Raw genomic sequence first — 20,420 nt, forward strand, 5'->3', positions numbered from 1 at the left:
GCAAAAAAATCTGAAATCAATGTTGTCAATCTATTTGGCCATCATTCCAAAAGAGACAATACATTTGGTTTCAACAATACTACACCATAGTGACAGTGAAGCATGGTGGGTGGTGGCAGCATTATAAAAACGGGCTGTTTTTTCTTCTTCCTGTAACCAGTAGTCAACATGTACAGTTTACCACTATAATAATTTATTGGATTGTTTAACCCAACATTTCGCTTTGTATTGGTTTTTGCATGTTGGTACGTAGGCCATGTGAGTTTTTATGACTGAGGTGGCTTATATAGTACGTTATACTAGTCTGTGCATCAAACAACACTGCAGCTCTGCTTATTTTATGTCTTTGACATGAGTATGGTTTGGTGTACAGTAGACTTTAAAAATAGTTGGGTCAAAAATAACCCAACTATAGGTAAAAAATGGACCGATTCTCTACGTGGGTTGATCTGACCCAACTTTGAGTCAAGAAATTGGTCTTTCAGCTCAACTCAAATATTGGTTAGATCCTTTACTTGGGTCCAAAAAAAAAAGGGTAATTTTGTATAAAATAACTCAGAAAGTTGGGTCAAATTGACCCATAAAGTCGATCGGTCCATTTTAGATCCATAATTTAATTATTTTTGACCCACCTGTTTTCAGGGTGTAATTTGCTTGCGAGAAAATAAAATATCTGATCGTTGCAATTGTCACGAGTAGAGAATCGCGGTGTAAGGATTGCTTTGTTGTTAAAATTAGCCCCACTGTTATGTCACAATAGGGCCAAGATCTGGATATATTTTGTGACATTGGTTTCGGTTGTGTAACTTCATGCTTGATAGATGGGTATGTCGATTTTCACTGTACTGGCCAATGAATGTGAGGTTCAACTGTTTCGATAAAGTAACTGATATGATCTTCAAATGTGTTCTACGTAGTCACAGGAATTAAGGTTGTGCCTTGCGGGTGCTGATGAGAAAACAGGCGCAGTTGTAGTTTGATTCCAGTCCGACCCTGTACATTTCTTTCTTAGGATTAAACGTCATCGCGAATGAAGCACGTTCGACTGCACAACGTTTGCACTTTACTGAAAAAGACGACAACAACCAACATGACACAAAACGAATGTGAAAGCACGGCGGCACAACAAGCATGTCTCTTTGGTATCGGATCAGTTCTATCTCATCCTGTGGCATCACCGCTCATCATTTGCAGCTGCCACCATTCTTATCTGACCTTTGACCTTGGCCAGAGTGCCACACGTGACCACAGAGGCCTTTGCCCCAAAGCTGTCCTCGCTGTTCAAATCGCTTTCGCAACTAGAGCTCGTCGGCGAGGCCGCGAGCGGCGTCGCCGAGTCAGTGGAGTCTCGATCGCGATGCTGGGTCCTCATCACCGCGGGGCAAGTTGAAGGCGGCGAGGCGCCTTGCGACGGAGGTGGGGTGTCACACTGGAAGAGAGGCTCCAGTTTGTTGTCCAGGCCCGACGAGTCCACTTTTGGTTCCGAGTCAGAGTCCCTGCTCCCGTCCTGGGCCTGGTCGTCCAGCAGGGTGACCAGGAAGTTGATGTACTTGACGGCCAGACGCAGGATCTCGTTCTTGCTCAGCTTCTTGTCGGGCGGATGCGTGGGGATGAGCTTCCTCAGGTCCGAGAAGGCGCCGTTCACGTTCTGCTGACGCCAGCGCTCGCGGCTGTTGGTGAAGACGCGGCGGGCGATTTTCTGAGGGGGACCCGCTACACACACACACGCACACACACACACACACACACACACAAAACCTGTTGGATCAAACGTTGTCCTTGACACTCAGCCATTATGGAATTAGCACTCAATTGGGCCCTTTGAACTCATCATATTGTTGTAGAATTATTATTTTTTTTTAGGAACTCTAGTACAGGGGTCAGCAACCTTTACTGTCAAAAGAGCCATTTTAGGCAAAAAATAAAAATAAAATCTGTCTGGAGCTGCAAAAGTGTAACATGTAAGGGATATGAGTCCTTTAGTTGGGCGTGTCGTTGACAGGTGTTGTCATCAAGTGGCGCCTAATCTGCAGCATCCAATACTTTTTAATAATTCATTTTCTTCTACCATTCGTGTAATTTTTCAGACTTAGTTTTTCATAATGTTTTGACTTTTCTATCTTTCTGTCAAATTGCTGACATTTTTAGCAATTTTATGAACATACTATATTTATGGTCATTTTCTGTCTCTTCCTTTTTTGGACATTTTATGGCTACTTTTTGCTATAAATTTTCTGACATTTTGGCAATTTTGTGGTATTTTTGGAGATTTATTTATTTAATTTAATTTAATAGTTACTTTTTAAAGTTATTTTGTCTGCCTTTTTTAAAAATTAATTTTCTGACTTTGAATTTTGTGTACATCATATGCACATTTTCTGCTCTTTCATCTACTTTTCGTCTGTTTCTGACAAATTACAAATTTGGACTTCTTCCTAATATTTGATTATTCCTTTTTTATCTAAAACATAAATTAATTTAGTGATTTTTTTTTTTTATATATATCCACAGGAGCCACAGGAATGGGACTTAAGTATTTCAATCATTTTGTGGGAATGTCAATACATTTTTGTACAGATCTACATTCAGGTGCAAATCAATTTAAGTGTTTTCCCCATATTTCTTGTTGATGTAAATTAGGCCCTTTATATGTTTCAACACTATTTATTTTTCAATGGTATAATTTCTTGACGTACAGTTTCACTTTCCGCCCCCAACCTCCCTCCAGAACTGTTCAGACTATTTTCCAAGAGAAGATGAGGAAGTCGGTGCATCCACAAACATGGCATAAAGAAATGCCGGAGAAGGTTAGATTTTGGCGTAATTACAAAAATTTAAACTAAGGTATCTCTTATGAATAAAAACTTGCAAGTTAACAAACAACACTATTTGCCAATTTTTTTCAAACAATCATTATGATTTGACAGTCCGTGTTTAAAAAAAAAAAAAATAGTTTGACTCCATCTTGTGCCTCTAATTTGATATACAAGAAACCATGGTCGAGGAAAAACGACCAACAGAACAAAAACATCCAATCAGAGACAGAACGCGCAATTTAAGAGGTGTCAATCATTTGTTGCACACATCATGGGTACGCCCCCTGTAGCCTTTTCAAAAAAATCTAATTTCAAACCAATAATGTTTCTTGTTATTGCGCTACAAATGAGCAAAAGAGGTGCTTCTCGGAGGTAACAAAAAAAAATGTTTGTCGCACCTTCAGGTGTAGTGGCCTTAAAGGGATACTGAACTCATGTAGCCATTGTCAGCAATAAAAAGTTAATATTTTCTATATAAATTAATTTTCATGAACAATTAATACCTTTAAAAACTCATTTTGCCACTTGCTTTTGACTCGGGTAACGACCAATCATGGCTCAGTTTGCTAACGTCATATGACCAAACCCAACAGGTGAGCCTGTTTTTGTTTACTGAAATCTGAGCACCTGTCATGTCATTTTCTGTCTACAGCAAGTGGCAAAAAGTGTTTTTAAAGGTATTCATTGTACATGAAAAATAATGTCATGGATCCCTTTAAATATCAATTTAGACACAAGATGGGACCAGAAGTGGCAGATTTGACAAAAAGTGATTCTTTACACAAACAATTTGCCAACTCTCCTTATAAGGCGAAAAATTATTATTTTTAAATTACAGGACTTTTTGTATGAAACATACTCACAATCGTTAATCTCCATTTCAAAGTGTGACGAAGGTCTCCTCTTAACTCGACCACCAGTGATGACACCGTAGCTTCCCCCGGATGCGCCCAAGAAAGAGCTGAAGGAAGACAACAAAAAGGTAAACAACACACAGGCAGCACAAAGAAAACAAAGGTGGATGTTGTTAGCCGAGCCGGAAGCCGTTTGTTGGGACGCTTCATTAATTGCGAGCGCGTGGAGAGTTTGTGGCCGGTCTAATAAAGGTCACTTAGTGGATGATTGTACCTCAGGTGGGGGGAATAGATGATTGACTCCTGGTGCGAGCATGATCGACAGGGACGGGCTTCCAGGATAAACGGTGAAGTCATACAGTGAGCTAATGTGCACAATCCTTCTGCTGTGACAGAAAATCCGTTTTTTTGGGGGGGGGGGGGGGGGGGGGGGCTGGGAAGAGATGCACAGTTGGACGGCTTGGATAAAGAGGGGCTGCCAGATTTTGCTTGTCGCATTTAATTGAGCAAACTTCACATGATGTGAATGTTAAAGTGAGATCAAATGCATACTAGACTAAACGTGGTTGCAAAAAATGGATAAAACAATTTACAAATAAGGTGAATAATTATTTCACACAACAAAAATCAAGGCTGGCCTGATGGGATGAGTGGTTAGTTAGCCTGTCTTACAGTTCCAAGATAATGTGGTTGCACAAGTGTGCACGCACTCTTAAAACGGGATTGTGGCTGTCTTCAGAACTAACCAATCACATGTTAAATGGGAGTCAGCACACACCTGACACCATTTATAGTGCCTCTGATTAACCTAAAATTTATTTCAGCTGTTTTAGTAGGCTTTTCATGATTTTTTAAAAATGTTTTGTTTTGAACACTGACTCGTATTTGTAATTATTTGTTATTTCCTTCACTTTGACTAATGCCCCAGTTCCAAATGAAGAAAACATCCATGGCTGGAACGGATTAATGGTATTTCTATTATTTTTAATGGGAAAAGATGGTTTCAGATTTGGGATTTTTCATTATAGTTTTTATTTAGTTTTTTTTTTTTTTTGGGTTTGTTATTTAATTTTTTATTTTTTATGCTTTGGATTAGTTTTTATTAGATTTAGTATTAGTTTTACTTTTAAAAAACAACAATGTATATGAAGCATTGTAAGTGAAAGACTAAAAATAAAAGACCCCAATAAGTATTGTGGAAGAAAGTAAGCTACAATTTCCAAGACATTTTGACCTTCCTTTGTTTGTACAACTGTACAGTATTGCCGAACGAATAAAATATATACATTTAAAATTAACCCCAAACGCGCATGTGAAATGAACAGAGACAAAAATGAAGGACATTTTTGCTATAATTATAGTTTTGTGGAAAATGTAGTAGCACTCTTTATTTCATTTTGTTAATGAAAATGTCATGGAACAAATTTAACTTGTATCTCAAGGCACCACTGTATGTCAAATATGTACAGTGAGTATATTTTACATATTAAAAGAGCTACTTGAGTTATGAAGCAAAATCCAGCCGTTTTTTACCCATCTAAGGGGGCGGCCATTTTGCCACTTGCTGTCGACTGAAGATGACATCAATGTTGCTCAGGGTTTACGCCACAACCAATCAGAGCTTACCTGTTTTCTGAAGCTGTGCTGTGATGTTTTTTTACCTGAGACCTGAGAAACTGTGATGTCATCTTCAGTCGACAGCAAGTGGCAAAATGGCCGCCTTCTGATATTGATAAAAACTGCTGGATTTTGCTGCTTAACTAAATATAACAACATTTTCCACCAATGCAATATTAACCAGAATACCGTATTTTGACTAGTGGGGTTGCATAGAACATATTGTTGTCACCCCAAATTTTTTTTAAGATATCTTCAAAAAAGTTTGTCTAAACATCAAAATTATTATGGTATCTATCAATCTCGTACTCAAGCGTAAAATGCTTTCTTTTAGGTGGAAAAAGTGTCATCACCTGGAGAAATATGGATGAGCAGGCTGCAGGTACGTCTGTGCCAGCACGGATGGACCGCCTCCGCCCCCTGAACCCGCTGACCCTCCGGAAGCGCTGACGGGCAAACAGGCCAGCTGAGTGCGACGCAGCTCCAGGTGAGGAGGCTTTTTGGGAATCGGGTGCAGGGCGGTCAGTGGCGGGTTGGGGATGGCTAGAGGGGGCTTGCTGTGGGCCAGGCTGATAACTGGGATGTGTGAAGGAAGTGATGAGGATGAGGATGAAGATGAAGATGGTGGAAGTGGGAGCGGGCCCGGGTTGTTCTTGGCCGGGAGGAGTGGCGGCGGGAAGGCAGGTGTTGGCGACTTGGTGGGGGAAGCACTCAATGCCGGTCTTCCCTGATGCTCCTCCGTCTCCATGACGACGGGCTCGATGCGCACATCGCTCGATGCGCTCGTCTCGCCGTGTTCGGGGACATCTTTGTCGCACGATGGCGACGAGGAGCCGGGGAGGGGGTGCGGGGAGGCGTGCGGCTCTACGGCGTTCACCTTCTCCATCATGGTGTTTGTGTCAGTGTGCGTTTTGCTTGCTGCTTCCATATATGATGGCTAACATTCTCTTGTGCGACCCCTCACATAATGCATACGCTTTCTGTATGTTTTGTTGCACTTTCCACCAGATTATTATTTTTATTTTTTTTATTCTACCTCACTTCTTGCATCTAATTGAAAAATAGCATTTTTCACAGGGAAGGCTCAAAGTGTGACATAGTTATGCCAGCTTTCTGCCCACCATTTTAAAATCACCAAACCAAAACGTTCACAATAATACTGAAAAAAAATTATATTATTTCAATTTACTCACAACTTTCCTCAGTGTGAAATGAGGCCCTATTAGCTTCTATTTCGGCAACAGGTGGTTCATTCTCCCATCTGCCTCCTAGTGGCAGAGCATTTAATTGTTTGGCCTGTCACCATACGTCAGATGAGCAAAGATACATTCGTTGTGGTGAAGAAATAATCATTTTTGGACCGATTAAGTGAAATTCTACGCAAAAGTATTGTTCTTTCGAAAGAAGGAGTGAACCCGGTGCAGTGTAATCCTGCCTTTACACTGCCTTGAAACGGACATATCTGTAACTTTCCAACAATGCACTCGAGTGAACTTTAATGGAGGTTCGAGCGCAACGTGACCCAAAATGGAAGTCTGTATTTGTCCTTAAAACACATCCTGTATTGAGGATTCTCTGATGTGTCAAGTGAGTTTGTCCGTGTCCGTGTTTGTGTGTGTGTGTTTTGAGGATGTGAGTCAAAATCCTTTAAAGCGTTCAAAATGTTCCCGGCTGGCGAAGATTGGATGCATATCAAAGCGTCTGGAAACAAAAGAGAAAACACACGTGGGATTTAGTGTATAGTTGGCGTACATATTTAGAGGAGGCTCGACGTACAGTATGTCGAGCTTTGCACGGCATGCACGGACACAAAAGAATGTCGTGAAGGGAAAGACTCACGTAATATCATGAATGTAGTAAACAATAGTCGTCGAACTGCAGTGCAAAGGCTGACTTTCTGTAGGTGTCGGTTCTGAGTCACCGTCATTTTGTAGGTTTTGCAATAGCATTTGTTCCTGTTTTGTTGCCACTTGATGGTCATGACTTTTGTTTTGGACAGTTCCCTCTTTCACAATGAGGCGCACTTGCATAGCTTGTTGTTTTCGATCAAATCAACAGAAACATCGCAAATTGCTTTTAAATAAACATTTTGCTACTCCGCATGTAGAAACTATTGTTAAATAGATTGATTTTTTTATATGCTTTTAATTTAATTTAAACAGCAGTATTTAACAGTTTGGAAATGTCATGATGGTTACTTTCAACTTTGTTATTTCCTCCTGTTGTATATAAAGCAGTACATGAAGCAACAATTAGTGCATTTGTACATTTTGCAATCACAAGTACTGTTTTTGGTAATCAATATATTGATATATTTTGTATATTATAAATTAATTTTTTTCCTTTTCATCTATTTATTTATTCCAGGCAGTGATCAACATAAACAAGATAATCAAATCATATTTGGCCAATCAATACTTAATTAAAGCCTGGCCTGAAAAGCAGTGAGGGCAAGAAAACTTGTCAATTTAAGGAATTATTTATTATGTTTTACGTGAGAAATTATTTTACATTCCTTTTGTGTTACATTGTAGCAATACAGACGTGTGATGTAATCTTTCTTAATATGTTTATGAATGTTTAATTAATTAAATTTAACCTACTGCAAATTTGATTATGCTATAAAAAATCATTTAGTTTTTTTAATTGCAAAAAAATGCAAATGGTAATGCACATTATAATTTGTCAAGATATTCAGAATATAGTATTGACTATACTTTCACTTAACGTAAAAAAAAAAGTCTGATTCATCTAGTCTAACAGAGAGCCAGTTCAAATTTGTATATATATATATATATATATATATATATATATATATATATATATATATATATATATATAAGGTCAATTCGGGTTGAAATTCCTCATTCCTGCTTAAAGTAGCAAAATGTTAATCATTGTGAAATTGAAAAGGCCACAGAAAAGCATTTCTTGATGCTGGATGTTCTGTATGACAGGTGGTCTAATCAATATGCTAGGCAGCACTCGATAGAAACAAAAACAATACTCACATATACATGATGGCCTCCATATGGCTTCAAAGTCCAAAATTGATGCAAAAAAGCGTCGAGTCTCATGTAGTATCTCGTCATCAAGGTTCCGTTCTGTCTTTGGAGCCCAAATTGTCCGACACGCCACTCAAGGACTTTTCCACTATTGGAAAAGTAAGAAAAGGCGTCATCAATGAAAAGCACGTCGATCCAAAAGTGGAGCAACGCGATGCTTTTGTGCTGTCAAATGAGAGCAAAAGACGAGCGCGAGCACGCATGGAGATGATGTTGACACTGCTGTCATCCCGCGAGTCTCTCACGCTGCGCTCACTCACTTTCTGTCCGTCCGTCCATCTGTCTGTCAGTCGCCAAGACGACACAATGCTGTAACTGGCTGCCAGTCGGAATGCTGGGATACAGTCAGAATGTGAGATGGGGGGGGGGGGGCATGGAGGTGGAGGCGGGGGGGGGGGGGGTTGGTGTGGGTCGTCCCTGTTGCGAGGAGAGTTTTCCGCTCCCTGCTGGACAAGAGGATGTGCTGCTACAATGTGGTGGCTGCTGATAAGAGCCTCAAAAGCTGCCTGTGGCCTCCAGATAAGAAACCTCCACTGCCCCCCCCCCCCCACACACACACACACCCACAATACTAACACCAAGCCCCACCGCAACACATACACACACACACGAATGTACACTACATGGTCAGTAGGAGACTGATTGGATTGCAATCAGCCAACTGCGCACACACCTACCCGACTTCATGCATGATTATGTTCATGCTAAAAATATGACAATATGGGAGTAAAAACAAACACGTTAGTTATAGTTGCTTTCACACCCACATGAACTTATATGGTATTATGACACAGAACAATAAGATCTGTTTTTATTAGGGGTGTCAAAATGAGTGAATTTAAAGTTCCTTTAACGGCACAAATTTTTTTAAACTCGCGATTAATGACCGCCCCTTACTTGGAAAGCACGTGCTGGGGTCGCAACGCAGCAGACGTCCACGTCAAAATGTTGCTGTAATAAATTGAATAATAATGCATTTATTTGTGGAGACTGGGGTCAAGTTGTATTTTACAATTTAAAAAATGTGCAGAATTTCACAAGTGACTTCATGTTAAAGATTAGATGGCTCTCAATATGAAAAGAAAAATGCACTGAGCTGTCACCAACGTCTTACAAAAGCAATTATGCCATCTAGTGGCAGAAAAATGACCAACACAAATCAATATCACACTCGATTTTTACAATACAATACATCTTTTCAATTTTAACTTAGTGTTATGATTTATTATGAAATTACTGTATCAATGACTAAAAGATGCAGCCATATTTCTATTTACCCCCCCACACACACTTTTATGTTAACGAGTGTATGAAAACTTATACAGATATAAAATTTGTGATAAATTGTGAGTTAACCAAGTCGTGCGATTAATTTCGATTAGAAATTTAAATCACCTGACACTCCTAGTTTTTTATATCTAGTAATGTCATTTTACAGCAGCATGGTGCACTAGTGGTTTGCGCGTTTGCTCCACAGTTCTACGATTCAAGGTTCAAATCTGTGTGGAGTTTGGTTCATTGAAGTCCCTAAATCAGGGGTCTCAAAGTTGTGTGTGTGTGTGTGTGGGGGGGGCATTTAAGGCCCCCAGGATGATATTTTAAGGCCCACTTTTTTTGTTGTGGTTGTCCTAGGCGTTTTGTGTGTTTGTGTTTTAATCACTTAGGGCTACTAACAGTTTATATATATATATATATATATATATATATATATATATATATATATATATATTATATAAATTACAATATTTACCTGTGATAAATGTTATGTTGTTTATTTAAAATTTATTTAATAATGTATCTAATAATTGAAGGTGGTTAAACCAAGGCATCCCATAATAATCTCCCTGTGGTAGTCAGGGGACTCAAACAGCTCGCCTTTTAGGCTGTATCCAAAAGCAGCACCTCCACTTTACTGTACAAAGTGCATCTGTGTGTGTGTGACAGGATGGAACATTTTTCATTCATGGGATTCGAGCGGGAATTTGGGACGCCTCGGTCTAGCGCACCTGTGTCGCTGATGGCCAATAAGAGTCGTCATCATGGCCACTTTCCTCTCCGACTTCCTTCCTAAATGTGTCTCACGCCTGCTCTTTGTTCTCGTCTGCGGCCGCCGCAACCCGCAGGTCAGCACCTCTTCGGCGTTCCCTCGCGCTTTCAGACGCTCAACCGCGTGCTCACAATCGTCATGTCCACTCCGCTCGAACGTGACCTGGAGGTCCTGGGAAAGGGAACGCTTTGCTGAGTAACTGTGCGACAAATCTGTCATCAGCACTGTTATTGTTGTATTATTGCTGTACTCTGTGATCATCATCATCATCATCATCATCATCATCATCATCATCATCATCATCGCTGCACGTGAGAGTGAATATGCAGACTGCAAATATTCTGTGGGTTGTGTTTTGCCGCTTTGCATTCAGCAGCTGCAGTTCCACTTGATCAAACCTTCAACGTATAAAAGTACAACATGAGGGACTGGAATAACACCATCACAATTCAAATTCAGTTACTTGAGGAATCAGATCATCTTAAGTTAATGTTACAGAGTTTGCAATTAAAAAATATATATAATTAAGATAATCAGGAGTGAAATGATCTGTGGGAAAAAAACATCCCCCTCAGGACCGTTTTGTACCTCCTAATATGATTTTTGAGAAACCAATCAGAGCTAGGAGGCGTGGCCCAGGAGGTGTCAATCATTTTTTTGTGCACTGGGGCTTTTGAAACTACAGCCTGTATCCAACCGAGGGGCTAACGCTAGCGCGTGTTGTCGAAGGGAGCGAATGTGCGCTTCCATCAGTGTTCGTTCAAGCATTTTAAACGTTCAAAATGTTCTTGCGAAAAGACAAAATTTAGAGAGCCAGAATCTCACTGAGCGGCGCAGGCTTTCGAGGGTGTGCCCATGAAGTGAGTGTTGATATTTCGTCAGGTTTTGTTCAAGACTGCAAAACGTCGTTTCTACAGACCCTTACAAACCATCTTTATGCTCACAAACAGCTTTTCTTATCGCCATCAAATTATAAACATGTTCAAAATTCTTTTACGGGCATAAAAGGTCTGCCGAGCGTTTTTGCATGAACGTTATTACCTTGAATTTAAAAAAAAAAAAGGTGAGGTTGCCAACTGCCATTTTTGTGGAAAAAGCTAACTGGTATATGTCTTCTTATAGATTATAATACAAATTTGAAACACTAATATCACAGAGTATTAGTAGCCTACATTTACTATTACTAATCCTACTATTAATACTAGTATTAGTATTAGTATTAGTAATACCAAAACTACTGCTACAACACTTGCTGCCAACTGAAAATGACATCACACGTGTTGAGGGCTCAGATAACAACCAATCACGGCTTACCTAACGTCTACAAGTTGAGCAAGTTGAGTTGAGGCAAAACGTCTTTTTAAAATAATGAAATTATCAAATTCATGATAGAATTTTTTTTTTTTACTGCTGATACTTGCAAAATTAGTAAAGTATCCCTTTTAACTTGTTGCTGCTGAAAATATCGAGGCGCCTTGATATGGAATTCTCTTCCTTCTCACCTGGTAAAACTTTCCTCAAGATAATTTAAGAGGTTCTATTAAAAACATATTGTTGAATGAATAATTTAACATTGTACTTTCTGAATCATTGTTTTTGCATTTGTTTCCTATCATATGTTTGTTTGCTTTGACTGCTCTTAAAAACTGACCAAAGGGAGCCCTACTAACCTAGTTTTGGGGTTTCCCTGGCATGACTTTTTTTTTTAACCCAAATGGGGGGGGGCTGGAAAAAATGGCTAAATGAGTCAAGTATCCCTTTAAATCCACCAAAAGCAGTTTGTTAAGTAAACTATATAACTTTTAAGGGCAATACACTCTTTTACAATAAAGTGTTTTTCTTTTTTAATTTTAATTGAATTATTGTCGCAGTACAGTTTTTAAATGCACTACATTTAAACAGAGTGTTATTGTTCAAACTGTGCATCATCTTATAGTTGTTTACAATAATAGGACACATGTTTCGATGAACATATTGGTCTAATATACGCTACTGTATTTGCATGCTGGTCATTGTGGTGTTACTTGGAGAGCTTTTTTGAAGGTGTAAAAAGTTTGAGAACTACTGATTTAGACAACAAGTGCTGTTGCTTGTTTATACAAGACCGGACAATAAAGATCAATGAAGGATGTGTTTAAAAAAAATAAAAATAATAATTGAAGCCAAGGCAGGAATGTATTTTTCCTGATATTTTTTTAAATATCGTATGTACGCTAATAAATAATACGTTCCCGTTAAGGGAGGCCAGAAGACTGAAAAGTGAGGACAAACACACGCACACACACACATAGCGAGACGGGACACACTCCACCAAGTGGACTCCATGTCCGCGTTTCCTTCGCAGCATGTAAACACGATTGTGTGCAGCGTGATAGTGATCGTCGCGGCTAATTGTTTGGGGGCCATATTCACGGCGCAATTGATGGAGAAAGTGACAAACAATATAGTACACACGCTCGCCACCACGTGCACTAAAGTTCTCCTTTTCCTCTCTTCGTCTGCTGCTCTTTTATGGGCCTCATTGTTCTGCACACTTCAAAAGATGACCAAGATAAATAATAGGACACAAACCCTGATAGGCGTCATTGTGATCATGATACTTGATTTATTTGGGGGGGTCTAAAGGACAAACACAAATTCAGCTTTATGAAGTGTGTTCAGTTTGATTTTATACCAAAAGTCATGATCAGATTTTCCATATTGGAAAAAAGATTTGTTTGTTTTGTAGTAATGCATCTTTGTTCACATGTAATTAACTTTTTCTCGCCCAATACTTTTTCTATTATGACCACTAATATTACTCCAAATCCTACTAGTAGTATTTTTCCTTGTCATATTCCAACAGGGTGTAGAAAAAACTTGAATAAAGATATTTTATTACAAAACAAAGGTTCATATTTGTTTGTCGTAAAAGTATGACTTGATTAAAATTGACTTTTCTTAAAGTGTAAGTCAACCCAAAAATGTTCTTTACAATATGTTGTATGTGCACCGATAGTCTAAATGCAGAATTCTGATAAATATTGCATTTGTGGAATTTTTGAATATGAATTAAGCAGCAAAATCCACCCGTTTTGATCTCTCTCAGCGGGCGGCCATTTTGCTACTTACTGTCAACTGAAAATGACATCACAGTTGCTCAGGGCTAAAGAGCAATCACGGCTCACCTGTTTTCTGAGGTTGGTCATGTGACATTTGCAAGCTGAGCCGTGATTGGTCGTTACCTGAACCCTGAGCAACTGCGATCTCATTTTCAGTGACTTTTTTATATAATTAACTTCTTCTTTTTTTTTTTTACTTTCAATATTCTATGTTCTTGTATTAAGTATTTTTTTGTGTACAACATCTTTATCGTAGTGATTACAAATAAAATTATTATTATTATTATAACTTGTTGAAAATGTGTGTTTTTGTTCTCTTAGTATTATGTATTATAATATTATAACTTTATTCAAATAAGACAAGTTTCGCTTTTATGAGTATTTTGGTTGCTCAGGTAATATTAAAACAGTTTGCCTTTTTGTAACATGATAAAATTTAACATTTCCCCCTTTATGTTTTAAGTTTGATTGTATTACTATTAAGACTATTTTTTTTGTATTGTTGTAAAGTAATTTTAGTGAAATTAATTACGTTTTATTCTTTCTAATATTAAGATTTTCTACATAATGTTAAAAAAAATGTTTTTCTCAAATTACAATATAATTGCTTGATATACTGTAATTTTATTATAGGCAAAATTGTGACTAGCTATAAAGGTTTATTACTAAGAAAAAATATTAGGTTTGTTTTTTCTTTATAGTATGACTTTTCATGTAATATAGAAAAAAAATCTAAAGTTACAAGTTTTACTTCATTATTATTAGATTCTTAATGTACCCATTTATGACCTATTATTATTATTATTATCATTATTATTTTCTATCTCAGTGAGGTCAAGGTATAAGAGTGCCAGTCGCCTGTCGACGGTCACACATGGCTCCTTTTCCCAGGATGCACCTGGCACGAGGCGAACGAGCGGATGCAGGCTACAGCTGTTTCCTGTGCACACTTCCTGGTTTGGCTTCTCGAGACCTGCTGGTTGAGGGTTATATTAGTGGAGTTGATAAGGTGATGTGCTTAGGGTGGATTAGAGGCTTTTCCACATAGGATATGTCTGCCATGGCCACAGGTGGAGAATAGCATTACTCACTTTTACATCAACTGTGCATTTAAATCAAGACACGCCCCTAAACGCAACACGGGGGCATTGAGTGAGTGCTTCAAGGACAAACAGGTCTCCTTATTGTCTCCTATCTCTCTTTTGACTTCCTTGGGCAGGCAGGGGGCTAATGGGAACATAATGGACTCAAAATCAATTGTTTCCTTGATTGAACACACCCTCTACTTTTGGACACAAGCCAGGGACGCTGCGCTAAGAAGAGCAACACAGAATACGCTTCTTTAAGTACACCGAAACCAGTGGTCACCAACAAAAAAAATGATTGCAAAACCTCAACGTTGTTATTTATTATACATGACAAATTGAAATTTTGGGGAGGATTTGAGCATGGCTCATGAAAGTTGACAAGCATGGATTTGCTTTCACGGGCCACATAAAATCATGGTGGGCCTTGAGTTTGATATCTGTTTTTTTTTTTTAATGACCTTTTTTTCTGATTGGCTGGAAGGTAGCAAATGGTTCTTCTGCTTCTCTTCGGCTCCTTTTTGTGTGAATTATTTTAAAGGGTGTAGATTCAGAAATGTGTACCCCTCTTTTACAAACAATGCAACAGACATAGAGTGCATACAATTTGATCGGAATCTGGATTAAGATCCATTGCACAATGCACAGTAGATGTGTGAGCGTTGTGATAGTATCCTCAGGTCACGGTGACACGTTTCGGAACAACAGAGTATTGTGTCTTCCTTGTGTCACATTTCTCATCATCAGCGCTCGCACAGTCCAAATTCCACAGTTGTGTTTGAGTGTGGCTTGTTGTCGACCTCCATCCTGTAATAATAGGAAACGCCGCATCACTTTCCAACTTTCTCTCACACGCTTCTCTCATTGTCCCTCTGCTCCATGCAAGCTAGCGCTAGCTGAAATGTTGTTATATGAAACATCCGTCCGGCCGTAATGTTTTATTTGATTACCATATGTGGGGCCCTGTAAACGCCAAAAATGTTTGATTGTCTAGCGTGTGACAACATATCAGGAGGGGCAGGCGCATCCAATTTCTGAAGTTGTTATCATGAGGGGTCGGACTCATCAAAACGTGTTTAGGGTTTGAGCCAAAGGCATAAAATGCAATCTAATTAATGTGACAGTGATTGTAAAGGGATTTCATCCTCATCTGTTTTGGCAAAGTTTACTGAACAAAATCATTGACGTGTGAGTGCAGTGATTTGATCGTTTTGCCATTAGAGGGAGACAAACATTTAGCATTCAACGTCCTGTGTACGACACAACTATCATCCCACACAAATGAATGAAACAGTCGCCTCATAAGCACAATTCAGAACAAGCAGATTAGCCCTTCTGTTTTGATTTTGAAAACTCCCCACAAACATGTTATTTTATTTTATTTTTTTTTAAATCTAAATACTTTTGAAATATGTTTCTTTATTGCAAATAAATGACTTAAAAAAATACATTAAATCAATTGACCCAGCAGGGGCAAAAAAGGTCAGACATTATACACTTCTTTTTTAAGCAAATATTGTGCAGCTAATTAATTTTACTACTGCCATTTTCCAACATTCACAAAAAATATGAAATTATAATTATAGTTGGATCAACTTTTTTTTTTACTTCAAACACATCAAAAAGGGGGTTTATTTGAATCTTTTCAAATTAACACGTGTTATCTCCTTCATTCATTCGTTTAATAACAGGTGGACTGGAGGTTGTGCACCTACATTGGATAATGAACGCTGAATGAACACATCTTCAGTAAACGTCTGTATGCAAAAAGACATGCACATAAATGATAATGCTCAGTTTGAATTGACAATATCGTTATCATAATTCTAATCCGTCATATAGTAAGGTTACCATAGAACTGCATTGCATTGTACTGAGAGAGCAGTGTGTAATATTTTACCAATGCGTACACATGAACCAAAATCAGATCATAAAGCAATTGTGTGTGTTCATTAAATCAAGGCCAAAATAAAAAATGTTGACTTGATAGCGATCAGATCGTGTTGATGTACCTAATCAATTATCTGGTGAATTTGGCCTCTTCTCATTTTCATTCTGCTTATATCCTTCCTCCCCATAGAGAGATGCCAACTTGACATCCGCATGCGCACTCAGGTCCACAGTCTCTGTGCCGGTGGGCCGCTCGCGTGCGGGTGGTCCGGTCCAGGTGGAGGAGGGAAGGATTAACACCAGGCGTGCCCTCAAGGGGAGGGAAGGAATAAACAAGAGCTGGAGGTGAGATGAACATCTGTCATACACGTGTGCTACGAGTTCCCGCTGACCTGCTTCATGACGTTACTTTGGGGTTCGATGATTGTGGCTTCACTCTATTGCGGGTTTTCATTTATGACCATAACTTCATCTATTTCGGGTTTACCTCGCCCTTGATATTTTTCTTCCTTCTACAGTAAGTCGGACCCTGTCAACAAATAATTTTTTACTAAAGCCCAAACCATGAACATTAGAGTTTGTCGCCACCAAAATGGTAAATGACAATATGGTGCCCAAAGCGCTTTACAATGCCTCAAATTCACACACCAATGGAAGTACAAACATTTACAACGTAGTGTTTTGGTGGATGGTGATGATAAGGCTAAGAAAATGATGATGTAAATCATCACTCATTTTTACTCCTCAGCATGAGAGTTCTGCATTCGACCTGTTTCCGTTTACAGAACTGACAGCGTGCAATCCTTTGAACAAGTCCGGCGTTTCTATGAAGGCTGTATAAAAGCTGCAGACAACAATCAAACATGATCAAGATGCAACGTGTTGAACTTGTCCTGCCCGACTAACAAATTGTATTTACGTGTTCCTGTTTGTATTTGAAGACTTCCTGTTTCGGCCTCCACCTGACCCTGCATGTTTGGATGTCGCCAGCGAGGAGGCGGCCTGGAAAAACAAACACGGGGACAACGTTATGTGAGTTACCTGGAACTGTTAAATGCTATTTTTGGTTCATGTTGTGCTTATTAGCTGCTATTTGTGTTCATACCACCGCGCGTGTGCGTGTGTAACAACGTCGCTCTTGTGTAGCCGACCGAGTGAATGTGCACAGGTTGTATGGGGCAGTAAATGCGGGGACATTTTGTGTCTCCTTTAACAAAAAGCACTTTTTGTCATCTTTTGTCATTAAAAGGCTTCAACAAGCCTACTAATAGGAAATTGGCATTGGCCAAAATATTTGGTACAGCATTTTTTATTTTATTTTTTTAGACGTACGTAACCTAACGTTCTGACCGGTAGGCTTACGTGTGTGTATCTTGCCAGGGCATTTTTATACACATTATAATGACACGAGTAACTTCTGAAAGGCAAATACAGAAGAATAAGTAAGTCATATTTGAATTCATAGTGTCATGTTTTTCACTCGTTTTGCTGCTTTGATGAAATGTACTCATGCAACCTCACACGTTTCTAAACAATCGGCACAGTTTACATTTCAGTCTAATTGGATACAGAGTACTGATGATTGAACTTGTTGTGAAAAGCTACAAGAAAGCCAAGATGCTTGCATGTTATCCAGAGGAAACAATCTGGTATTCATTTGCTTTAAAAGACAGATTTCAAATTGTAACATGAAAGCCTGATTCGACTGAAGCAGACAAATAAATGAAGAAGTAAGCACACACAAATGTTGCATATAATATCATGTCTAATCTTTGAAGTTGAATGAAGTTGCTTTTATTATATTGATAGAAAACCACACATTTAAAAAAAATCATAGTTTGAAAAAGCATTTTATTTAGTAAACTCAAGGGCAGTTTGTGTGTAAGTATGCCGAAGTATATTCGCATTTTTCCAATTAAACCACTCAATTATTTCTGATTTTTGAAGTAGATCATTTTGAAAATGCTTTTTTTTGTGTGTGTGAAACAAGATTAGTCAACAGTCTGAACCTATTAATATTAAATATTAAATATACAATGGATATCAAAAGTCTACACACCACTGGTTGAAATGCCAGGTTTGTGAACAATGACATTCTTCTGATCCTGTGGAAACTTTCTGTGCAGGCTTGTACTCCAAGATGTGACTACAAAAATGTCAGCGAAAGCCTACTAGAACATCTGGGTTTTATTTAGATGAATCAGTGGCACTTTAAATGGTGGCAGGTGTGTGCTGATTCTCATTTAACATGAATTTGAATCCTGCGTTACTAAAGGGTGTGCACGGTTATGCAACTTTTTTTCATGCTCCTTCTCAAAGATTTCTTTAGTTGTTGAGTCAAACACGTTACATAATAAATAAAAACATTTCGAAAATATCTTCAGTTTTTTTTGTTGTTTTTTTACAAAAAACTGATATTTGAACAGGGGTGTGTAGACTTTTTATATCCACTGTATCATCACTTAAAAAAATCTTGAGTATACAGTGGACCCACACTATTTCCGGCATATAGATGATCGTCAAGTCCTAAATTTTCAAACAAGTCAAATGTGAGATATGAAATACAAAAGTGCTACATCAGAGCGTCAAACAATTACAGTGCTAAAGAAAGAGGAGTGTTTAGAGTCGGTAAATATGTAGTTGGGTGTCCTCCCGTGAAGAGAGACGGCATAGGTCAAGGGAAAGGTCATGTCCAAAGGCTGGAGGGAGTTGCTGATGTCCAAACATGGCGGGAATCTCTTGGAGAGGAGCGAGGACAGAGCAGGAATAAAAGTTCGCACAGGGGGACTCCCGGGACCAGCCTGGGTGTTTGAAAAACTTTCGGGGCTCAGGTGGCGGTACAGCTCCGGTTGGATCAGCGGGATTCTGGTGGGGGCAGGTTGAAGAGTTACAGGCACGACAGAGTCCTTGACGGTCCTCCAGGGTTGGTGTTGTCTCTTGAAGCGTTTCCTCCGCCTAAGAAAGCTCCCATTTGCAAACATATCTGCCGACATGGGGTCCAAAGTCCAGAAGTTCCCCTTCCCGGGAACGCCGGGCTCCCGTGGGATCTTGACGAAGCAGTCGTTAAGAGACAAGTTGTGCCGGATTGAGTTGTGCCACGCGGGGAACTTGTCCTGATAGTAGGCAAAGTTGCGGCTGATGAAATCACAGATCTGACTGAGGGTGAGTCTCTTCTTGGGGCTCTGGAGGATCGCCATGGTGATCAGGGCGATGTAGGAGTAAGGGGGCTTCACCGGAGAAGTTGGAGTCTGACCGGAGATGCCGCAGAGTCGGACCATTAAGTCTCTCTGGTGCTCACGTACTGAGAGATCCAGGTCTTTATGCTCAGAACCGCCCCGCACGCCGAAGTCCAGGTGCGCGTGGTCAGTAGCTTTGCAGTCCAAAGTCATGGTCCTCGGTGTGAGCAGGCTGAAGACAAAGCTCAACTCTTCCTCGCTTTGATTCAGCTGACTGCATCTTTTGACTTTTAACGTCCTCCTCCTCCTCTTCTTCCTCCTCCTCCTCCTAACCTAAACAGCACCACCTCATTCAAGCAGTCCCTGAGGAGTCCACATGGTGCTAAGATGATGAGATACAGAAACCGCATCAAAAACGATGCGTATACATTTTTTTTGTAACCACCCCAATTTGTCATAGAAAACACTTTTTTGAAGAATGTTGGAGGGTTTAAAACAAAAATTTAAATTGTCCCCCAATGAATGGGCATCTTTTATTTGCGGATTTTCTGTGTTTGTGGGTTTTTTTCAGTATTGTTTTGGAGGGGGAGGAGGGAGCATGGGGGGCAACCTCATTTTTCATGGAAAATGTAAAAAAAATGTAAAATAATTTGGGGGGGGGGGGGGTATTCAATGCAATTCAATAGGTGTGATCTTAGCTATTTGTGGATTTTCACTATTTATGCAATTGTTTCAGTATCTTTAAAAATATTTTTAATTAAAAAATATT

General features: G+C 39.2%; 2 protein-coding genes and 1 long non-coding RNA gene across 3 annotated transcripts; 1 reads left to right on the plus strand and 2 right to left on the minus strand.

Annotated features, from left to right (window-relative positions):
- Positions 1-1,046: 1,046 nt before the first annotated feature.
- Positions 1,047-8,732, minus strand: lyl1 (LYL1 basic helix-loop-helix family member). The gene is made up of 5 exons (XM_086081751.1): positions 8,613-8,732; positions 8,299-8,440; positions 5,641-6,988; positions 3,680-3,777; positions 1,047-1,713 (listed from the first exon to the last, which is right to left on the minus strand). The coding sequence occupies exons 3-5, from the start codon at positions 6,213-6,215 to the stop codon at positions 1,175-1,177; spliced, it is 1,212 nt and encodes a 403-aa protein (XP_085937877.1). The 5' UTR covers positions 6,216-6,988; positions 8,299-8,440; positions 8,613-8,732; the 3' UTR covers positions 1,047-1,174.
- On the plus strand, positions 2,267-17,793 carry LOC147169697 (uncharacterized). The gene is made up of 4 exons (XR_015095727.1): positions 2,267-2,807; positions 3,703-3,798; positions 5,622-5,774; positions 17,417-17,793. It is a non-coding gene; the product is annotated as an uncharacterized LOC147169697 (long non-coding RNA).
- Positions 17,794-18,351: 558 nt separating this feature from the next.
- LOC147169698 (forkhead box protein D5-like) lies at positions 18,352-19,905 on the minus strand. The gene has a single exon (XM_086083217.1). The coding sequence runs from the start codon at positions 19,862-19,864 to the stop codon at positions 19,061-19,063; it is 804 nt and encodes a 267-aa protein (XP_085939343.1). The 5' UTR covers positions 19,865-19,905; the 3' UTR covers positions 18,352-19,060.
- Positions 19,906-20,420: the final 515 nt, after the last annotated feature.

This window comes from Leptonotus elevatus, chromosome 8 (genome assembly GCF_054856555.1).
Source record: "Leptonotus elevatus isolate MCC_2025b chromosome 8, RoL_Lele_1.0, whole genome shotgun sequence".
Lineage (NCBI taxonomy): Eukaryota > Metazoa > Chordata > Actinopteri > Syngnathiformes > Syngnathidae > Leptonotus > Leptonotus elevatus.